General features: G+C 38.6%; 1 protein-coding gene across 1 annotated transcript in view; it reads left to right on the forward strand.

Moving 5' to 3' along the window:
• The window catches only part of KLHL1 (kelch like family member 1), a 433,580-nt gene that overhangs the window by 396,912 nt on the left and 14,920 nt on the right, over positions 1 to 21,748 (forward strand). Inside the window, exons 8-9 of the mRNA XM_065581135.1 lie at positions 709 to 871; positions 21,483 to 21,695. Of these exons, the coding sequence (XP_065437207.1) occupies positions 709 to 871; positions 21,483 to 21,695 (376 nt within the window). The remainder of the gene's footprint in view (positions 1 to 708; positions 872 to 21,482; positions 21,696 to 21,748) is intronic.

Consider the following 21,748-nt stretch of genomic DNA (forward strand, 5'->3'; position numbering starts at 1 on the left):
AGTGTCTGCTTTCCACAGAAAATTTCAACTTTTTATCAAAAAAGGTTTTCAATAAAAAGTAGACATTTTCCATGGGGAAAAATAAACCCATTTTGTGACCCACTCTGTCCTCTATATTCTTTTGAGGACATGTTAAGGATTCAGCCCATTTGCCAGTTAACATGAAAAAACAACGCAGTGTGAGTGGGAGGAGATGAGGGGTGAGATGATTGCTATGATCTTATTCAACTAGGAGTATATGGGCATATTAATATTTACTTGGTACCTTTGTTATGGTAATTATTTATTTAAGAATGTAGTGCAGGGGTCGGTAACATTCGGCACGCGGCTCACCAGGGTAAGCACCCTGACATGCCGGGCCAGTTTATTTACCTGCTGACGCGGCAGGTTCAGCCGATCGCAGCCCCCACTGACCGCGGTTCGCTGTTCCGGGCCAATGGGGGCGGCGGGAACCCGCGGCCAGCACATCCCTCGGCCCGCGCCGCTTCCTGCCACTCCCATTGGCCCAGGACAGCAAACCGCGGCCAGTGGGGGCCACGATCAGCCGAACCTGCTGCGTCAGCAGGTAAATAAACTGGCCCAGCCCGCTAGGGTGCTTACCCTGGCGAGCCGTGTGCCGAACGTTGCCGACCCCTGATGTAGTGTAAGATTATCTATGTTTATCTTCTCTCTCTCTCTCTCTCTCTCTCTCTCTCTCTTCTATTTTAGGTGTTACAGTACTTGAAGGGCCTATTTATGCAGTGGGTGGCCATGATGGCTGGAGCTATTTGAACACGGTTGAGAGGTGGGATCCACAAAGTCAGCAATGGACATTTGTGGCAAGTATGTCAATTGCCAGAAGCACTGTTGGAGTGGCAGCATTAAATGGCAAGTGAGTAGGGTATTCTTGTTCTGTTTAAAACACACTTTTCTATAGGATGAGTAACTGTTGCACAATAGTAAATACCTTTTGGTGTATTACCTTTGAGGGCATCATTGGAAGTAAATATAGACACAGGGTTGTTTCCATATGCACATCATCTTTCTGTATGTTATGTTGATAAATAGCAAATTAAAATATATTATCTCATTTTTGTCTTTAAGTAATAAGTTCATGATTTACATTAAAGATCTGAGAACATAGAGCTGAAGTCAAACTGTGTATATTATAATTCTAGGAGGTACAGGGGAACATTTTCAAAGTGTTGGCTAGGACACACTGTGAGTTCGCTAATCTGATCTATACGTGTTGTGTGTGCTAGTTCTATTCAGCAGTCAACTTACCCAGTTACTACTGTGATTTCCCTAGTAGCTGGAATTACTTTATATGCATTCTGCATATTATGGCAGTCAAAAACTAAACCACATGACCTTTGTGGTCTGAAGTGCAGCAGCTCTAGCAGGTAAACCAAAGGGAAAAATGCCTCTCGCTGCGTCAGCTGCCTCTTGTTGTGTGCACTAAACCTGCCATTTGTGGAGGCCACAAAATGTGCTCACATTCTAAGCATCACCTGTAGGATCTTCCCCTCTTTGGTTTTGTTTGTTTCTTGATCGGACAAATGTAGGGCACTAATAAGAGCTCATTGAATAGTTCTAGATGTTATTTACTGTTTATGGTTTAGTCATTTGCCCATTTACAAACTTTCAGGCCTCCAGTCAGTAAGTAAAAACTAAATTGCAGAATTTACTACCAGTATGTGATTAGATATGCACCATAAATACAGCAAATAAAGAATAGTCTGAAAATGGTTCATCTTAAGTATTGGTGAATAATTTTGAATAACTGATACATCAAAGAAACTCAGGAGTGGTTTGTGCTTTGGTTATATTTTATACATCTATCTAACCTTTGCTTAGGAATAAACTATGTAAGGAAACATTGAGTGTTTAAAAGGTTCACACCGAATTATCACCTTTTGCCATTTTTAACAAATTTGCACATCTTTTTGCATCTACACTAGAGAACATTGTAGCCATAATTCAGTCAATTGGTAGCAGTAGTGTCCAATGTTATGGAGACAAAACATTGGCTATTATTAAATCAAACAAGGATCCATTTATATTTGAAAACTGGGTTTCCCTTCCTACAGTTTAAACCAAGTTTAAAAATATAATTGAACTTCTTTAAAACCTATAATACAAATTGCTAATGTAATACCGTTTGATTGTCTTCTTGAATCATAAGATAATGGTACCCTGAATTACACTTAAAAATAAAGCAACTACCCACTTACATTTCTATCTAAATGAGGGTATTCTAAAAGAAGAATAGGGGAATTATCCAAGCTCCCCAAAATAAATCAGTGATTCTCTGATCACTTCCCCCACCTTCTAAATTCTTAATGTTCTGACATAACATACATTATCTCCTAATGTGGATAGTTTCTTGTCATAGCCTCCTACCCCACTCTGAACCAGTGATCAACTGTTCTTCACTTGAGTGACAAAGACATACACCTAGCACAAAGCAGAACTTTATTATGCTGACTGGTATCTTCAGCAGGGAGACACCAGTTTATCTTTTGCCTGCAGAAGTTTATGGTGAAGCATATTACCAAGTTCCACTCTCTTGAGTTGGATAGCTCTTATTTCCAAATCCAGCCAAGGAGAGCTTGATGTAGAGTCAAAATCTCTCCTGCTTATGCTGTGGTCTGAGAGATCATTGTGTTTGCCTGAGCTTAATGCATCCAGCTGACAGCAATTTTCCAAAAAGAACCTTTACTTGATCAGAGCCCTCACCCTTGTCCAGACTCTGATTACTCTTCAGAAGTTGCACTCAAAACAGTAGCATCTTTCCTTTGAGGCAGGTGATATTTCTCCTTATAGTTAGGGCCCTAACAAACTCACAGCCTTGAAAAAATGCATCACAGACTGTGAAATCTGATTTTTTCCCACTGCTCCCTGTGAAATCTGGTCTTTTGTGTGCTTTTACCCTATACTATACAGATTTCACAGGGGAACCAGCGTTTCTCAAATTGGGAGTACTGACCCAAAAAGGAGTGCAGGGGAGTCACAAGATTATTTTAGGGGGGTCATGGTATTGCCACCCTTATTTTTGCACTGTTGTCTTAAGAGCTGGGTGGCCGGAGACTGGCGGCTGCTGTCTGAGGGCCCAGCTCTGCAGGCAGCAGCACAGAAGTAAGGGTGGAAATACCATATCATGCCATCCTTACTTCTGCATTGCTGCTGGCGGTGGCTCTGCCTTCAAAGCTGGGATCCCAGACAGCAGCCACCACTCTCCAGCTGCCCAGCTCTGAAGGCGGTGCTACCACATGCAGCAGCACAGAAGTAAGTACTGCGCACGCACGCGCACACACACATCCCACTACAACTCCTTTTTGGGTCAGGACACCTACAATTACAACACCATGGAATTTCATATTTAAATAGCTGAAATCATGAAATTTAAGATTTTTAAAATCCTATGACTCTGAAATTAACCAAAATCAGCCATGAATTTGGTAGGGCCCTACTTATAGTGTTAGTGGACAAACACCTGGGTAAAAATGCCATCTATGGGTTTTGCCCAATCATCAGGGAGGAAGCAGAAAGTTGCTGTTGTGGCATGAGTATTAACCATGACAGGCTCGCAGGACCATTTTAGATTATTTCAATCCTCTGAAACCCTCTCCAGAAACATGAGAGAATTGCCTGGCAACAAGAGAGAATCACATCCAATTTCTCCACTTGGCAAGTTTTCTCAGTACTCTGCAGATCCTTTTGATGCAGTGGAGAGAAAATGGCATGCATATGCACACACCAATATCCTGATTGACATCAAAGAACATAAAAATTGCTATACTGGGTCAGACCAATAGTCCATCTAGCCCAGTATCCTGTCTTCTGTCAGTGGCCAATGCCAAATGCTTCAGAGGGAATGACCAGAACTTGGCGATTTTGAGTGATCCATCTCCTGCTGTCCATTCTCCGCTTCTGGCAGTTGGAGGTTTAGGGATACCTGGAGCATGTGACTGTGTTCCTGACCATTTTGGTTAATACCCATTGATGGGCCTATCCTCCATGAACGTATCTAATTCTTTTTTGAACTCCGTTATACTTTTGGCCTTTACGACATCACATGGCAACAAGTTCCACAGATAGACTTGTGTTGTGTGAAGAAGTACTTCCTTTAGTTTGTTTTTAAACCTGCCTATTAATTTCATTGGGTGACCCCTAGTTCTTGTGTTATGAGAAGGGGTAAACAGCACTTCCCTATTCACTTTCTCCATGCCATTCATGACTGTATAGATCGCCGTCAAATCCCCACTTAGTCTTCTCTTCTTTAACTGAACAGTTCCATTCTTTTTCATCTGTGCTTGTAGGGAAGCAGTTTCATACCCCCTAATCATTTTTGTTGCCTTTCTCTGTACCTTTCAGTGAGTTACTATGTGTTTGCCTTCCAGTCCATATTAGCTATTTATTAATTTGCTGTTAAAGAAGTCTTTACTATTTGAAATACAGATGATCCAAGAACACTGAACTTACACATTTCATAACAGAACAACTATTATGCTGATGGGGACAATAAAAGTAAAAAGATTAAGACAATACACTTTCCATTGAAAGATTTTATTAGAGACTATGTATGTCAAAGATTTGATATTCCAAACAATTGTATGACACAACTGCAAATTAAAGTCAAATAGACTTTCCTGTTATATTATAGCTTTTAAAATTGCCCTTTAAAAATTATTCCTGATTTCTGAACCATATTTTGGAAACTAGTCATTCTGCATGACGCTTGTTAAACAACTATGTATTTCACATTTAAAAAAAAAATACTTGACCTTTAATTAAGTGTGTCTTTAATGGCGCATCAATAATAAATGTTGTTCCGCATAAGTGAAAATACACAGCTGCTAAGGGGATATGCTGATTGACAATTGCAGAACATCACAGAGGTATACCAAGCTGAGTGTCACCAGTAATGACTTCAGCACACCACAGGAACCAACACCCACACAGAGTAACGGTCTTCCAGAACTGAGAAGAAAAACCTCTGCCCTTTATTGATTACTTCGTACTCAAAGATGTGCTTTAGAGGACTTTAGAGTTGCACCTTGGTTTATATCAAATATCACAGACTATTATTGATCACAGATAAATAAAGAAAAGTGAGGAATCTTTTAATCTTAACTTTTAGGAGTAAAACTACTTTTTAACTTTCTTTTCAAATCACCTTTCATTCCCCTGAGGTTCAGAAAAAAATAGACCTTTGCATTTGGACTTTCTTTTGAGGATTTGCTTTGCTTGAAGAAGTATTAAGGAGCCATCAAGAGTTTTGTAGGTGAATAATATTCCCTATTGATGTCCAGCTGTTTTTACTCTGTTCTCCTGACACAGAAGCAGCAATCCATTATTATTATTTGTATTAACAGAACCTTGTATGCCTGGCACTGCACAATACACACAGTAGCAGCCCCAAGGAATGTGCAGCCAAAATATACTACAAGGAACCATTGTTACTAGCCTCATTTTATACATGGGATTGGAAATTGTGGCACACAGAGAATATGACTTGCCTAAAGTCACACAAGAAGCCTGTGGCAGAAGCATGGAATTGAACCCAGATTTCCTGAGTCCTAATCCAATGCACCATCCTTCCACTTCCTCATGATAGATATCATAAATCAGTTCCAAAAGAATTCATTTGGCTTCTCAAGTCTGAATATTTATGATTCCTTTGCATCACAGATTTAACCCTTGTCCCTTTCAGATCCCAGTTTGAGCCTTTCACTGCTCTTGTTAGCCTAATCTTTTTATATTTGAATTTATTATTTCTCACTCACGTTTTTCACCTAAAGAGGTGGTCCAACATAAAGCTGTGAGTTTATATTTGCCAAACTCATGAGAACACTCATGATCAGACTGGCTGTGAGCAATTCTTTTCTCTGATGTTTGGTTGCAGTAATTTGAATTTAGTGTAGATTTTACATCCCATTAATTTTGCTGAAAGAATCACAAAAGTAGAACATAATGATGCATTACAAAAAAAAGCATTTCTCCATTATCTGTCTACTCCACTCCTATTTTGCAAATGTATTTTTGAGTATTCTAACAAATCACTTTTGTGAGCAAGGGTTTAGTGATTGATTTAAATCAGTTGGGGTTTGTATACATTTGGCTAGGTTTATTCAGTTCTGTGAGATTGACATTTGTTGTACTCATTTATTACTAGGTTTCCACAAATTTGATTATTGTCTTGGTGCAAATTTTCAGCTATTTTTTTTATGCGTGGGTGTATGGAGGGGAGTAGGGGGAATTTCAGCTCTAATGGTTTAAGTTTGGCAAAGTTATAAGCAACTGAAAACAGTGGAGGGGAGCTAATGAAAAGTATTGATCAACCTTAACAATAGATATCACTAACCGTGCCACCTATAATAAATGTGTGATAAGGTGCAGAAGTGCTCCCTTGGATCCTGGGGACAAAGGGTTAACTTCAAGTCCCTTGCACAGGTGGTCAGGTGAAGGGGTGTAAGTGGTTGCCTGAGAGACAATGAGAGAATGCCTTTGGGAAAGTATAGTGCCATACTCAGAATTAAAGGAATGGCCTGAAGCCCTGACTGTGGAGTTTTCTGTTTACTTTTCTGCTTATGGAGTGGAGTGTGGACACTCCAAATATTACAGGATTGTTTATTATCCTTTCTTGTTGATTTTCTTATCCCTTGAGGAAAACACCTTTTGCTGGCTGCAGCTTTACCTTTTGTTTTTGAGTCTTTGTATTAGTTTATAAACTATTACCTGAAAAATAAAAGTTATTGCTATAGAATGAGACCACTTGGCCTAACATTCCTTGCAAACAAGAAATAGGATAGCCCATATAAATCTTTTGAATTGGTGTGGGAGTACAAGACCCATCTATGTAAGGCTGCTTAATCCTTTAGTGATTTGGAAGGGAAAGCTATTTAGTAGACAGGCCAATTGCTTCTTCTTAAAACAAAACAAAACTTGTGTTTTGGGGAAAAGTGAGCTGGGAACTCTGTAAAAATTTGCTCATAGAATTCCCTTCTGATTCTGCCTTCTTTGAGGGAGAGCTCCTGAAATCATGGGATGGGGAAAGGGACAGGAGAGAGTGTGGCCCAGAAATTCCTCAGAGCCTTCTTGAATTCCTAAAGATTAGCTGGGCATCTTGCTTGAAGAGCAGTCTTATACATACAGCTTTCTGGGTCCTCCACAGCAGAATGTGTCCCTTAGATGGTTGTATCTGCAGCAGTATTAATTTCCATATAGATTTCCTCCTGGAAATTCTCTGCATTAGGAGTGTTGCAAACCCAAGAAAATCACTTCTCCCTAACTCTACCTTCTTCAATTCCCATGCTGCCTTGTAACCTGCAAAGCCACAATTGCCTTGACTGAGGACTGGTTTCTTCATGCTCTAGGGAGGGTGAAATCCTGGCCTGATTAATGTCAGTGGCAAAATTTTCATTGACTTCAATGGGGCCAGGATCTCACCCATGATATTTAAACCAATATTGAGTCACTGTACCTGAAAATAGCTTTAACTGAATAAATCTCATTATGTAGCTAGTACATTTCTGACTCTTTAGTACTTTTACTCATTCATTTCCTAATTAACATCCTCAATTTTTTGTTGTCAGAAAGATAAGCATTTTTCATGTAATATGCACTCACATTCATTGTTTGGGCTGTAGTTTTGCTAATGGTTAATTTTATGCTGACCTAACTTTGTTTGGGGTTAGCCATTTTATGTTATGACACATTCATTGCTAATTGACGTCACAAAGTCATGAAGTTAACAGTACCACCAAGTCCTTAATGGTGATTCAATATTTGGCCCAAGAAAATTAGCAACATATCACATTCATATCTCCACGTACCTTTGCTGATTGTATGGTTGATTACAGCCTGCTCGAGGAGTTTTATTTTTCTGCCTCTCATGCATCACATAATAAAGAATCTGTGTTATTTACTCTTAGCAGAATAATTAGGACTCATTACTAATTCAGTACTCTAACCTGATCTCTTGTGCTTTTGCACACAATCCACATTTCCTACATAGAGCTCAGTGGATGTATAATACAATGTGCATTGGGGGGTTTCTTTATTTGATTTTTAGAACCTCAGAAATGATCAATTCCTAAGTTGGATTTAACTTGGTGCATTACAGCTAGCCAGCTAAAGACCAATCAAGCCCTACATTTAAGAGGGGATGAAAGTCAGATAAATACATGGAAATTTTAAAGGAAGGGATGTAAAAGTACATAAATTTAGGATAAAATCCTAAAATTATTTAAAGATGTGTTAGAATGGGGAGAGGAGGTAAAGGGGCACCTTCTCTCCCATCCTAGCATGCTTGTGCATATAGCAGAGAAGACTTCCTACTAGACTTTGAGATAGCTCAAAGGGGTGTCCAACCACCACACTCACTGGTACACTGCAATCCCAAGGGAGCATGGCTTGTCTTCTGGTATGATACCATCAGGCCCCCAGCTGTATAGCTCATGTGTTGCAGTGTGTATATATTTCAACAGTTGTGGTGCCCCTTTTCAAAGTACTTGCAAATTGGGTGCCATCAAGCAATTCTCCTCATCCCTCACCATACCACCTTGCATGAGCAAGCTGTTTCTTGAACCATATCCTATACCCAGTTGACACTACTCTACTTTTGCTACACCACTCCACCATTCAGCTCCTACCATTAATGAAAAGAGTTTGTCCTCAATGTGCAATTCCTTTTTAGGTACATGCTAAAATGGATAATGTAGTCCCTTTAGATTCTTAGATTGCTGGTTCTCCAGCTCTGGTTCCAAGCATACATAGGATATAAAGAACATACATGGTCTAGCAGATTCCCTATCAACATTTTTGTCATGATATTAGCAAAAACATGGGGTCTGTTGGGGGAAGAAAAAAAACAATGTGGGGGAACAGTCACTAGATTATGTTCAGGGTGGATTAGCTACCGAGTGGACTGTAGTCGCCCAGGGGTAGGAAAATTAGAAACGAGCTGAGAAGAAAAAGGTGAGGACACAAAGAAGGGAGAGGTAAGATTATACCTGAAATGAGTCAGTACATTTCACAACATTCAAACGTTTTATGGCCATATCTAAATTCAATCAAAGCTCTGAGGTTTGTCAATCACTGGACAAAATACAGATATCTAGTAATTTAAACAAGACATTCAAAGTGTGTGACACTCTTTACATGACACACCAAGCCAAGCATAGCATCAATAGCCTCCCGGGGTTGTTTAAATTACCCTCTCCCCATTTCAGTGGAGGGAACATTTGGTCGGATTGTAGGGAGAATGTACTGTTCCCAGAAGGAAAGGTGTGGGAGAGCCCACGTTAGGGAAATGCCTCCCCCAGCCTCATCAGGTAGGGGGAGTGCTGTTTGTTGGTCAGGCCAAAAAAAAAAAGATGCTGCTCACAGAAGGGAGGGGGAAGGAATACTCCCTTGAAAACATCTGTATGCGTCTTTAGAAGAGATTACACATTTGGACTATCTCAGTTACTTCTGAATAATAAAGGTCTTCAGCAATCAATTAGAGAGATAAATAATCTACTTGATTTATTCATTGTATTGCATTAGAGTACAAAGACCTTCTGTCATAGGTTTCACCCCCACTCTGAACTTTAGCGTACAGATGTGGGGACCTGCAGGAGAACCCCTAAGCTTAATTACCAGCTTTGATTAGTATGCTGCCACCACCCAAATATTTGAGTTATTAGGGAAACTCTGTTTTCTCCCCCAAAATCTTTCCCTCCCAAGTACTATAACCCTTCCCTGGGTAGTCTTGAGAGACTCCTCCACAAATTCTTTGGTGAACACCGATCCAAACCCTTGGATCTTAAAACAAGGAGAAATTAACCACCACCACCCTCCTTTTCCCCACCAATTCCTGTTGAGTCCAGATCCAACCCCCTTGGATTTTAAAACAAGGAAAAATTAATCAGGTTCTTAAAAAGAAGGCTTTTAATTAAAAAAAAGAAAAGAAAGATCAAAGAAACTGGTTCTTGAATAAAAGTGTAATAATTTCAAGACCAAACAAATAAGAAACAAAGCTAATACACACACACACACACACACACACTTATTCTGATAAAAATATAATTGTGCAGACACATTTTCTGATTTTCCCAGTTCTAGTGAAATCATGAGGTGTTATTTTCCCTTTAAAATCATAATTACAGCATATTTATTTTAATAGTTTACTTGATAAAATAATGCAGCTTTGAGCAAGTTTCTCAGTGTTTACTGAAGTATGAAAATTAGCAGAGCATTGCAATTACATGGATGACTTGGAAAATACCCTGTGTGATTATTTAGTCTGTGACCTTCACAGTGAATGAATCCATCTCAATTTACTCAATAATAAAAAACTTAACACAAGTTGATCTAGCAGTTCAAAAGATATTTGATATCATCCCAAATACAGAAAAGGTGGGGAAATTTATGAAGATCCCAAACTAGAGAAACAGAAATATAAAACACCAGCCAAGATGGTAGGGGACATTCATTCACAGAATGTGGTAGTATGTGAAAGTGAATCTGTAGAAATTTGGATCAAAGTACACAAAGATGTAGTGATTAAGGAATAGAATTGGTCCATGTGCGCCAAGAGAAACACTGCCACACAAGCTGGCCAATTCATACACAGCACACAAAAAGAATAAGAGAGAGTGTGTGTATTGTGTTGTATGCTTTCTGCCCACTATATTTCTCAGGACATATAAATGAAGAATATTTTACTGAATGTTATAAATATTTTCCCTGTTGCTGAAATACTACGATGCTTTCCTGTATCAAAAAATTGCCTGCTTTTACAAATCAATTTACAGTAGGGGGGCTCAGATTACCTGCCAAACTAGAAAGAGGAGAAAGTCAGTGTTAGTGGTATTCATTTTCAAGAGCTTTATGCATATTGACTAATTCTCACAACATGAGGAAACAGAGGAAGACATGTTAATGCTGGGGCCATTGCAAGAGACACTGGAACAACTACTACAATAGTTATCTTTTCTGAAGCAAAAAAAAATACTGATCTCAATTAGTTTTTGTCTCAGTAAAGCTTAAGTAAGGATTGCAGAATTAGCTCATTACTAGTCAGAATGAGATCTTTTATCAAATGAACTCTGATTCATTGGTAACACATTATTTTAGTCTCCATTATTACTATGCTATATGCCAGATATTTCCATTTCTTTTCATGATAGCATCAAAACCATTGATGTTTTATAAATGGAGTATTTATTAACTCTAGCTTTTGATTAAACTCTCACTCCTCAAAAGGAGAATTGATCAGCCCCTTGCTGCAGAGAAGAGGAGATGCTCCTTGAACATTTTCTTTCTTAGCTGTAGAGTTTTCAGGGAGACATATGTATTTTATAATGTTTCAGACAGAAAATAATACGATCAATGAATCTTGAGGAGGAATAGTGCTATCATCTAAAATGATTGATCTGACAGAGGAGATAAATATCACTAAAATAATAGCACTGCCTACCACAAAACCATTTTGTGAGTTCGATAATGATCTCTTGAGCAATAAGACAGACTCACCAGGTATGTTTGTTTACAAATAAGTGGGTAAATAAATGTTCTTACTCTAACTCTATAGTAAATTATTTGTTCATAGAGATGGTGCTGGGCATTGTGTCGGCCGGCTCTTGACCTGATATTGGAGTAGACTTTTCCAGTTAATGGAGTCCTCGTACATTAATTCTTTGAACAGGACTCCTTGTCAAGAGGAAATTATTTCTACCAAAAGGAACTAAACCTTGACCCAAGTCATATGAGTTGTGCTAAGCTCCTATCCATGGGAAACCACTCTCTGAATTGCTTGCAAAATATCAATAAATATTTCTTAGATGTCAGGACAATTCTTTTCAGAAAAAAAATGGTTTCTTTTCTTTCTTTGTCCAGCATCTTGTATATTTAATCCACTTAATTCTTATACTGCATTGCTAAACAAAGGAAATATTACCCCAAATGTTGCACACTGGGATAACCATTAATAAACTGTCTTGGTCCTATAGTCCAACCATCAGAGAGTTGGTGCTCCTTTCTTAGCTGCAACGGAGCATCTCTTGGCAAGCCTGAGGATGTGACAAAGGTGGATATTTGCTTCCTACACCTCACTCAAATTCTAGGGCCATGTGGGTACTGGTTTAGCCTCAGCCATAATTGACAGTAAGCTTGGGACTGCCGTAAATTACTTTGACAGGTCTCCTCATACCTATGTCATTCACATATGCCAGGGTAATTCTCAGCTGCTCTTTTAAGTACCCTGAAGAGGCACAGAGGGGTCTTAACATGACCCAAGTTCTAGCCTTTGATATATGTGTTGAAACCATTTTGATAGGTGAAACCCGATTAACAAATGAAGTAGAGGCATGATTAAACTGCTTTTACAAGCCATATTCCCTCAAATCAAAGGCAGTCTAATATTTTGAAGTTTTCATCTCAAACTGAATTTTAAAATGGTTCTCCCTGATTAGTTATAGGAGCTTTGCAACAATGTAGTAGAAGTAAATACTTCCAACCTAACCAGTCATGACTTTCCCTAACACTTTTCAACTTTAGAGGCTACTTTGTAGCTTCTATCCATTTTCATATTGTGAGGGATTTTAGGATTCCCTGTCTCCCTCAAAATTTAGAGATGGGACTAAGTGAAGTTCAGAAGATCCAAAGTTTGGGAGGGGTTAAGACTGAGTTTTCATTAAGTTCATCTCTTGTCACAGTACTAGAATAGGCTGCAGCATAAATCATTGAGACAGTCCTTATTGAGGCAACATTTCTACTTTAATTGACATAAATCCAGCAGTTCAGGATTGATTCTTTTGTTTCTTCTTTGTGGCTCCTACAAGTCAATGCTTGAAAAAGGAACGACCATTTCCCTGGCTCTTACTAATATGATACCCCAGTAAATGAGTTCAGTAAGCACTGTCACTGAGATTTTTCCCAGCCAAGAAAATGAATAAAGATTTTTTTTAAAGGAAACACATACCATGCTATCCACTCTGTAGGCACATAAATTCCTCAAACGTAAAAAGTCGCATACATGGTCCAAAATGAAAAGTTTGCAATCCTGTAAATACTCAGAGGCCATCAAGAGACATGAGGGAACAGAAGAAGTACCCACACCTCAATTTTATTTGCACATGGATCATGTCTTTCTAATTTTAAAATTGAATTAAAATCATAGGATATTAATCTAATCTAATGCAGATAAGCTCCAAAAAGCACCAATAAAGTCCATAATAATAAAAAGACAATGTCCAAATAGTAAGTTTGAAGCCATGCTAAATCGTTTTACATTTATACTGGGGGGGGGGGAACTATAATTTGGATGTAAATGGGAGATTAACCAAACTTTAGAGAAATTCAGAAAAGGGAGAAATTCTAAATCCTTTCCACAGGTGCCTTTTAAATACTGAGAGACTGTGATTGATTAGTTTTCCACAATGCAGGATTAATTTCCGTATAAATAGGAGGTCAAGGTAAAATGATCACTAGACAAAGATTACTGCTGTCAAACAAAAAATATGTATCTCAGAGTCTGATACTGCTCCATTGAAGTCAAGGGCAACTGTTTCCCTCAATAAATAAATAAATAAATAAATTTCAATGGGTAGAGAATCAAGGCCAAAGACAATACCTGCAAAAAAGTATGGTTTGTGACATTTTTATTCCTTTTTAATGTTTGTCCTTGAGAGTAAGTAAAAGATGTTGGACATTGATAGGTCATTTGTTTGTATGCTCTTTGTAACTAACGATATATCACCTCATGTTAAAATAAATGCTTTTACAGTTGTTTACTGACTACTTGCTGTAAGCAGCACAGTGTTATTATGATCTATTGTGCTTACTTTTATTACTACAATTATTTTATATTACTATTGCTGTTATTTCTTATCAGTTGTTTAGCTCAGATATTATATTCTGAGGTATCCAATGGGCATAATATATAGCTCTTGCTCCTAAGATCTTACAGTCTAAAAATCAAACACTTCAAAGATGGGATGAACTGTGGAATCCAGCGGTGGAGATAATTTATCCTGCTGGATATTAACTGTATATACATTAATAATAATATTTATTATGATTTTATTATTGCTATAGAGCTGTTCTTGTGGGCCTCAGCATGACCATCATCTTACTCTATAGGTGAAATTTACTGAATTTTATTATTTTATTTGTTTTAACCAATGTAAGTAGAAGACCTATAAGATCTCATTCCTGTAAAGTGCTGAACACCTACTCTCATTAACTCCTGGATAAGCCCTTAGGGACAGATTTTTCAAAAGAGGTTGAGAATCAGATGTTCAGTTCCTCAGAACTCATCACTGGGGCCAGATTTTCAGTATACCTGACACCTATTTAGATACTTAATTTTTAAGTAATATATACCAGTCATGCCAAGCTCTTCTGCAGATGCGGCCGGTTATTTCGGTACCTAAATGGGAGCTGAATTCTTTTGAAAATCTGGCCCTGATTATGGGTGCTGAGTACTTCGTGAAAATTCTGGCCATACTGATGCAAGGCATGACAAACATTAATACCTGGAGTCAAATATAGTCTGAACGGAGTCTGAATTCATTTGGCAGATGATTTAATGAATAATGAAGGTGGCTGAGTCACCATTTAATCAAGGATAAAAACAAGATGCTTTTTAGTTATTTGTGATTGCACCAAAACAAGAAGATTTGAAAACCACTGAAGCAATCAGTCTCAATGGGTATTTCAGCAGAGATAAAAGGGACAGAATTTTGAAAGTGAAGTGCTCTTCTCTAACCTTACCTGGACACCGAGTAGAAGGCATCAAAGCAGTGATATGCTGCATGGAACTCCTGGGGAACTCCTGGGAGCCCTTTGTTAAAATTCTGTCATGATATTGAAGAGAAAGTTGGGATAATTTCCCTTCGTCTGATGGAGGTCACCCATGCTCTGGATACTGCTAAATCATACATGCCAGACACAATTTATCCCTTCAGCTTATTAAAAAATCCTTTTGAAGAGCAAATGCTTTCCCTTTGTAGTGGACAAAATGGCAAGAATTTTCGTAAAATTTCCCAGAGATGCCAAAAGACCTGGTTCTTCCTCTACAAGGTTTTCACACACAGGCCCAGCTTCAAACGATATGAGTTGACCATACAGTGTTATGGAATATATACCACACTTCTTAAAGAAACCAAGTCGATTTTTTCCCCCCTAGCAAATGCAATTGAATATGTTTGCACTGGTGTTGCCTCCCTTGAGGATTGATTGTCTGTTTAAATGGGGAAACAAATTAATAAATTTCCTAATTCTTCGCCCTTCTTTTCTGCAAACAGAGGCACCCCTGAGACACCAGGTATATCACAGACTAGTGGAAAATGCTTGTGTGGGAGCCCCTTGTTAAAATATTGGCAGCACGACCCTGCTTCAAAGGGAAATTTCAAAGCAAGTAATTCTTCTTCAGGGTGACTTGACTAATAACTATGGGAACCTTCAAGAAAACCATTAACCTGTAACTTCTACTGACGGAAGTGTGTCTGCTGTTTTAGGAACTAATCCTGCTGTCTCTGCTCAGGAAAAGCTCCTGTGGAAACGATGAACGTGTTGTCTGAGTTAGGACTGAAGCTGTTGTCAATTAATTAGTTATAGTTCTATATATTGTTTTCCCCCTCTCTCTCATTTGTTTTATCCTTTGAAAAGCTTAAAAATAATGTGTCTCTCCCATCCAGTTGCATCTGTTTCCGTTCTGCATATGGGGATTTCAGCCCTGTCATTCTTACCCTTGAAATCATTAGGACTCTCTGGTTTGCCTCCTTGTCTGTGTGGTTTCATTACTGATTTTGTCAGCAAAGCTTTAAGATTGTGATTTGACAGTAAAGGAATAATTTCAGTGCTTAATTCTAATATTTTATCCAGCTAAATACATATTTACTCTAGCAGAAAAGTATGCATATTAAGTGAAAAATCCTGCCTTTCTATTCAGTGTGAAGCATTACCAGCCAGCCAGGCACTGCGAGGCAAAATGGCTCAGGGCAGGTTGGCTCAACCAACTTCTCCTTTTACACAAGAACAATGTTTTCCATTGTTTAACAGCTGCCACATACTGGAGCCTGTGTGCTGGGGGACAAGGTGCATATACCTGACCCAAAGCTGGCAGCTCTTTGGTGGTGCAGCAGTCAGTTGCAGTGATCTTTTGCATGATAGAAAGCAATTTCTCCCTGCTGCTATTTGGCAATTCAAGAGGCTTCCTGATCCTGCTTCTCCCATTATGCATCCACATAGCACAGGGCAGGATTTTTTTGCCCTACTTTGCCCTCAATATCTGGCATAACTAGGCAGGCAGATAGATGTGCTTGCATGAACTGTAACAGGTGGCACATAAGAGCTGAAAACCAGTGCATCCCATAATGAGAGAACAGAAACAAATGGGTCAGGCTGGAGGCATAGCCATCTAGTTAAGGTGCAGTTGCATTTTGAGCATAATTAGATGTTTAATTGCACAGTTAAATTTAATAGATATGTTTGCTTTTTAAAGCAATTATTGATTAAAATAACTTTTAAAAATTTATCCTATTTCCTGCAAATCAGACTGCTGAGAGATTTGTAGAATTTGATTCTGGCTATTTTCTTTCCTTTTTTAAAAATTTCCTTTGTATTTGGATGCTTGCAAATAAAATACAGAGGAAAAGGCAAACACAGCAAAGCATGAATAACTGTCAAAAAGTATTTGTAAAATATAAACTCAACCAAAGGATAAAAATCAGCATGAGCCAATACAGAACAGTTTAAAGCATAATTAACAGAGTGAGAATAAATAGACCTTATCAAGGATTCATTAACAAATTGTATTCAGAGGAAAATAAACTGTTTTTACAATTAGAAGCCCTTAATCCATATTTCACAATCCAAGGCTATAGTAAATGGCTGCCTAATCTGTGTGTATGTGTGTGTTTGGACACATATACATACTGTGCATTTATGACTGGCTTAGGGTGACCAGACGGCAAATGTGAAAAATTGGGATGGGGGCGGGGGGGTAATAGGAGCCTATATAAGAAAAAGACCCCAAAATTGGAACTGTCCCCATAAAATCAGGACATTTGGTCACCCTAGACTGGCTGCAAGTATGGTATCATCTTGTGGTTAAGGCATCGGACTCAGACACAGGATATCAGATATTAATTTTGCTACTGACTTCCTATGTGACCAACTCACTTTGTGCCTCAGTTCTCCATCTGTAAAGTGGGGATAATAACACTTACTTTGTCTTATGTACTTAGATTGTAAATTATTTGGGGCAGAAACTGAATATTGCTCTGTACTGTGTATAGCACAAAGGAACCTTAACCTTTGCTGGAGTATCTGGGTGCTTCTGAAATACAAACTACTGATAATGTGAAGATGACTGTATATATTTTCATTTTATAAAGCTGAGAAAATAATTCATGAATATTTTTTGAATTTTATACACTGTTTTTAATAAAATATTTGCAAATAGGATTTTTTTCTTATTTTTCAGGCACTGTTACCACCATTATTTGGCCAGAGTACTACCCTTTATCCGGGTTTAGTATGTGTTCACCTACCCAGATTATGCAAAGGAGGAGCAGAGCCAATACCTCAGTCCTCTCCTCAGTAATATCTAGCTCTATAACTACTATGACTGTGATTGTGCCCAGGGATGCTTCAATAGCATGGAGATGAGCACAATATAAATAACTAATTTAGCGGATGCAAATACAGGAGTGATTTCTTTTGCTTTCTCTATGCCCTTCTCCATGTCAGGACAGAGTCATGCACAATCAAGCATTCATAGAACTGATAGCTGAGCTGTTTAGACATAGCCAGAGTGGAGCATTGTAAGTAGAGTTTTAAAGCAACATTTTGATTTCACACAAATTTTTGACTCCCACCTTTGAAAATCTTGCTTCTGATATCTGACTTAGTATCCCATTTGCCTGCATATCAGGTAGACATCTAAATACCTTAATTGCACTTGCATATGAAAACAGGGCTGTAGTGGAAAGTGTTTTGTGACCTATTGTTGCTCACTATAATATAGTCTTGCTACAATGATGGAATTAGAGATTGGGAGTGAATGCATTAGTACAAATCTATATTATGCATTTCACTTTCAAAATGGAATTTCCCCCCATGCAAACTTTAGCAGAACTACTGTATAATGCATTGCACATACTAGACGTGCAGGAAACATCAGTTCGTAGTGACCCCAGCCTTCAGTTACCTTGAACAATAGAAATCAGATGAAAAGATACGTGTTTTAAGACTCAGTTTGCAGGCATTCTTGTAAGATAATTGCTTTATACTTTTGCTTTGTTGCTTTATTTGACATCCGCTTCACATGACAGATCAATGTAGCCTGGTGCCCTTGCCTACTTGTGTTACCATACAAGGGTGTCTATGAGGCAATACCTCAAAGTTCCATGGACTCACTAAAGATTAGTGGTAGAATTGGGCTTCTTTGTTCAGGACAACAGCTTCAGTGCCAAAGAAACATGACAGTAAATGAACATTTAATGAGCTTGGAATTCATGGAGTATTTAGAACAATAAAAGCTTCCAAATGAATAATTGTTTCACTGCAGGAAACTTTTGCATCCAAAATGGCTCAGTGCTTGGACTTTAAACTAGCCCGCATTTCTATTAGTTAATCTGTGGGGACTGTAGAACAGGCAGCAGACTGGGAAAGGATTCATATAAAAATTTATGCAGCATGGGTAACACTGGAAAAATGAAATCAGAATCATATCATCATAGGAACCATTATAAGGGATGGAAATTATTTTCATTTGCCTACAATAGTTACAAGCATAACTGAAACATAATTCAACAGCATTTTCATAATTGGAATTTGAAAATAGATTTTAGAGTTTTTCCAGGACATCCACACATAAGTCAGCCCTTGCTGATAAATTCATCATATATGTCATTGAAGAAAATCAACAAACAGTACCTGCATGTATCATTCCCTGAAACTATCCCTTAGGCATATTACATAGACCAGAATCACCACAAATTCAATCAGAAGCCTATGAAAACAAACTAGGACTTTACCGTACTTTTTAGATATCTATATTTAAGACATAATAAGCCAAATTATGCTCTTCACCGCAGATTTAAGCTCCACAGTGAGGATATCTCGTGAAAACTGCTGGTGGAATGAGGAAGTGCAAAAAGGAATAAGAAATAAGGAAAAAGTCATAAAGGTGATGGAAAGTAACCCATCAGAAGAAGCAGTTGCTGCCTACAGAGCCTCCAAGGGAGCAGGAAATCAAGCTATCAGAATGGTGAGAAACCTAACTATAGGTGAGCTGTATAATGAGTTGAACAACTGTCATCAGCTTGCCAGACAGAAAATATATGTGATCATGTGGACAAGAAGCAAAAGGAGGGAAGATGGAAGATGCCATTTGTAAGGGATTCAGGGGCAGACTGCTTGTAACAAGAAACACGGTACATAACAGGTGGCAAAAATACTGTGAAGGTCTACTTAGTGAGGAGAACCCTTTATATGCCAAGCTACCGTTGTGTGAACTGATAATCAATGGCCTGTCAGAAGCAGATGTTAAGGCTGCATTTCTGAAAATGGCACCTGGAAAATCAGCAGGTCCAGATGTAGTCAAGGCAGCTATGATCAAAGACTTGAGAGACATTGATGGACACAGTTTGGAAAGAGAAGAAAATTCCAGAAGAATGGAGAAAGTCTATACTGGTACCTATATACAAACAAAAGGTGGCATACAAGACTATTAAAAGTACCAAGTAATTAATGTTGTCCCACTGCATGAAACTGTTAGAGAGAATCATTCATAGTCACATTTGTTGAATAGTGGAGCCTGTTTTAAGAAAGGAGTGGTTTGGTTTTAGAAAAGGAAAAGGGATGACAGATTATATGCCGATCAATCGACAGTTGGCGGAAAAGAAGCTGAAGGTAAACATCAAGCAGGGTGGGCTTTCCTCAATTTGGAGAAAACATTTGACAAAGTACCTCAGTGACTGCTGAGGCCTCCACTGCAATTCTGTGGGGTACTGGAGGACCTTGTCCAGATGGTGATGGTTTTGTAGGATGGTTCCATGACAAAGATACAGATGCCCTTAGGTGCAATGAAGGGTTTTGAGGTGAAGGTTGGGCTCCATCAAGGATCAGTGCTTATCCATTACTATTCATAATTGTGACAGACTTCATAAGTAAGCAATTCCAAATGGAAGTTGGTACAGAGTTAAACTTTGTAGACAATGTTGTGCTAATAGCTGATAGTGAGGAGTACTTAGTCCAGACAAGTGATGCCAACAAACTATGGTCTCAAAATGAGCAAAGAAAAGACAGAAGTCAGGTGGGGACTCCCATGGAATCAAGACCGCTGAATATCAACAATTAGAGTCAGTTCCTAAATCAGGTTTCTGTGTTTAAGTTCCTAAGGGGCTGGTTAGTGGCAAATGGACAAATCAACAGCAAACTTCAGGGAAGGCTGCTGACTGTGGGGAAGTCTGGTAAAAGTTAAGTGGAATGATTTATGATCAACAAATGTCGAAACTACTTACGGAACAACAACACAAAACTATGGTAAGACCAGCTCTTCTGTTAGGATCAGAGACATGAGAGGCACTTGAGAAGACCATTGCTGGGCCACGTGTGGAATGATCTCATCAGGAATGAGACCTAGGTCTGCTGCATCAGAGAGAAGCCACAAGAGAGGAGCCTGAGATGGTATGGGCATATATGAACACCTGATGAAGAGAATCCTACTATGGAGCCATTTGAGACTAGAGTTCAAGGGCAGAGAACAGAAGGACAGCCAAGAAAATGGTGGATAGACTGTGTATGGGAAGATGGTGATATTGTTTCTGCTTTCTGACTGGATAATTTGCTTTTTCCTCTTCTAAACTGTACACAGCAGCTTGTACAAAAAATGTTCTATGATTTCAAAAATCCATTTTCCCTCCATTTATGTTCTAAAATTGCAATTCTAAAATGTGTACTGTAGTTTTCATCCAGATTATTTCTATCCTCATCCGTACCAATTTCCACCCATTGCTCTGTCTATCCAGGTTCTTATTTGAACCAGATTACTGAGCATGACTGAGCACCTGCAATTTTCCTTGTTTTTTTTTTTCCCTTCCCATCACAGATGGTAGGCAACTGTGCAGCAACCCTGCTTCTGTGGTTTGGAAATTGTGGGAGAAGCAAGTTCTCCTGAGATTTCTGGCCCATGAGGCAGAAGAAAGTAGTATGCATTTTGAGCTGAGAATTAAACCACCTATTCCCAAATGACTAATCAGGAAATAACTTCCATTCCACTGCGGGTTGGCAGAAAACACAGAAGAATGTGAATTTGGCAATAGTACTAACATCAATGTATTTTCCAGTGTGTTATACTTCTGTGAACTTGAAATTTGACAAAACATATTCCGTAGTCCCTTCATTTCAGATGACAGATGAGAAAAGCAAACAAAGCCTCTCTGTTTATAGTTTTGCTTAACAAAGTTCTTGTACTGAAATTTGCATGTTTTGGGTTTTTTTAGGTTATATTCAGTGGGAGGTCGTGATGGAAGTTCTTGTTTGAGTTCAATGGAGTATTATGATCCTCACACAAATAAATGGAATATGTGTGCTCCAATGTGTAAGAGAAGAGGAGGCGTAGGTGTGGCCACATGTGATGGCTTTCTCTATGCAGTTGGAGGCCATGATGCTCCTGCTTCTAACCACTGTTCCCGACTTCTGGACTATGTAGAAAGGTATTAATTTAGTGTACAATTACGTGTGCTGTTTTCGAATGCAAGACAGGTTA

Source organism: Chrysemys picta, chromosome 1, assembly GCF_011386835.1.
Source record: "Chrysemys picta bellii isolate R12L10 chromosome 1, ASM1138683v2, whole genome shotgun sequence".
Classification (NCBI taxonomy): Eukaryota; Metazoa; Chordata; order Testudines; family Emydidae; genus Chrysemys; species Chrysemys picta.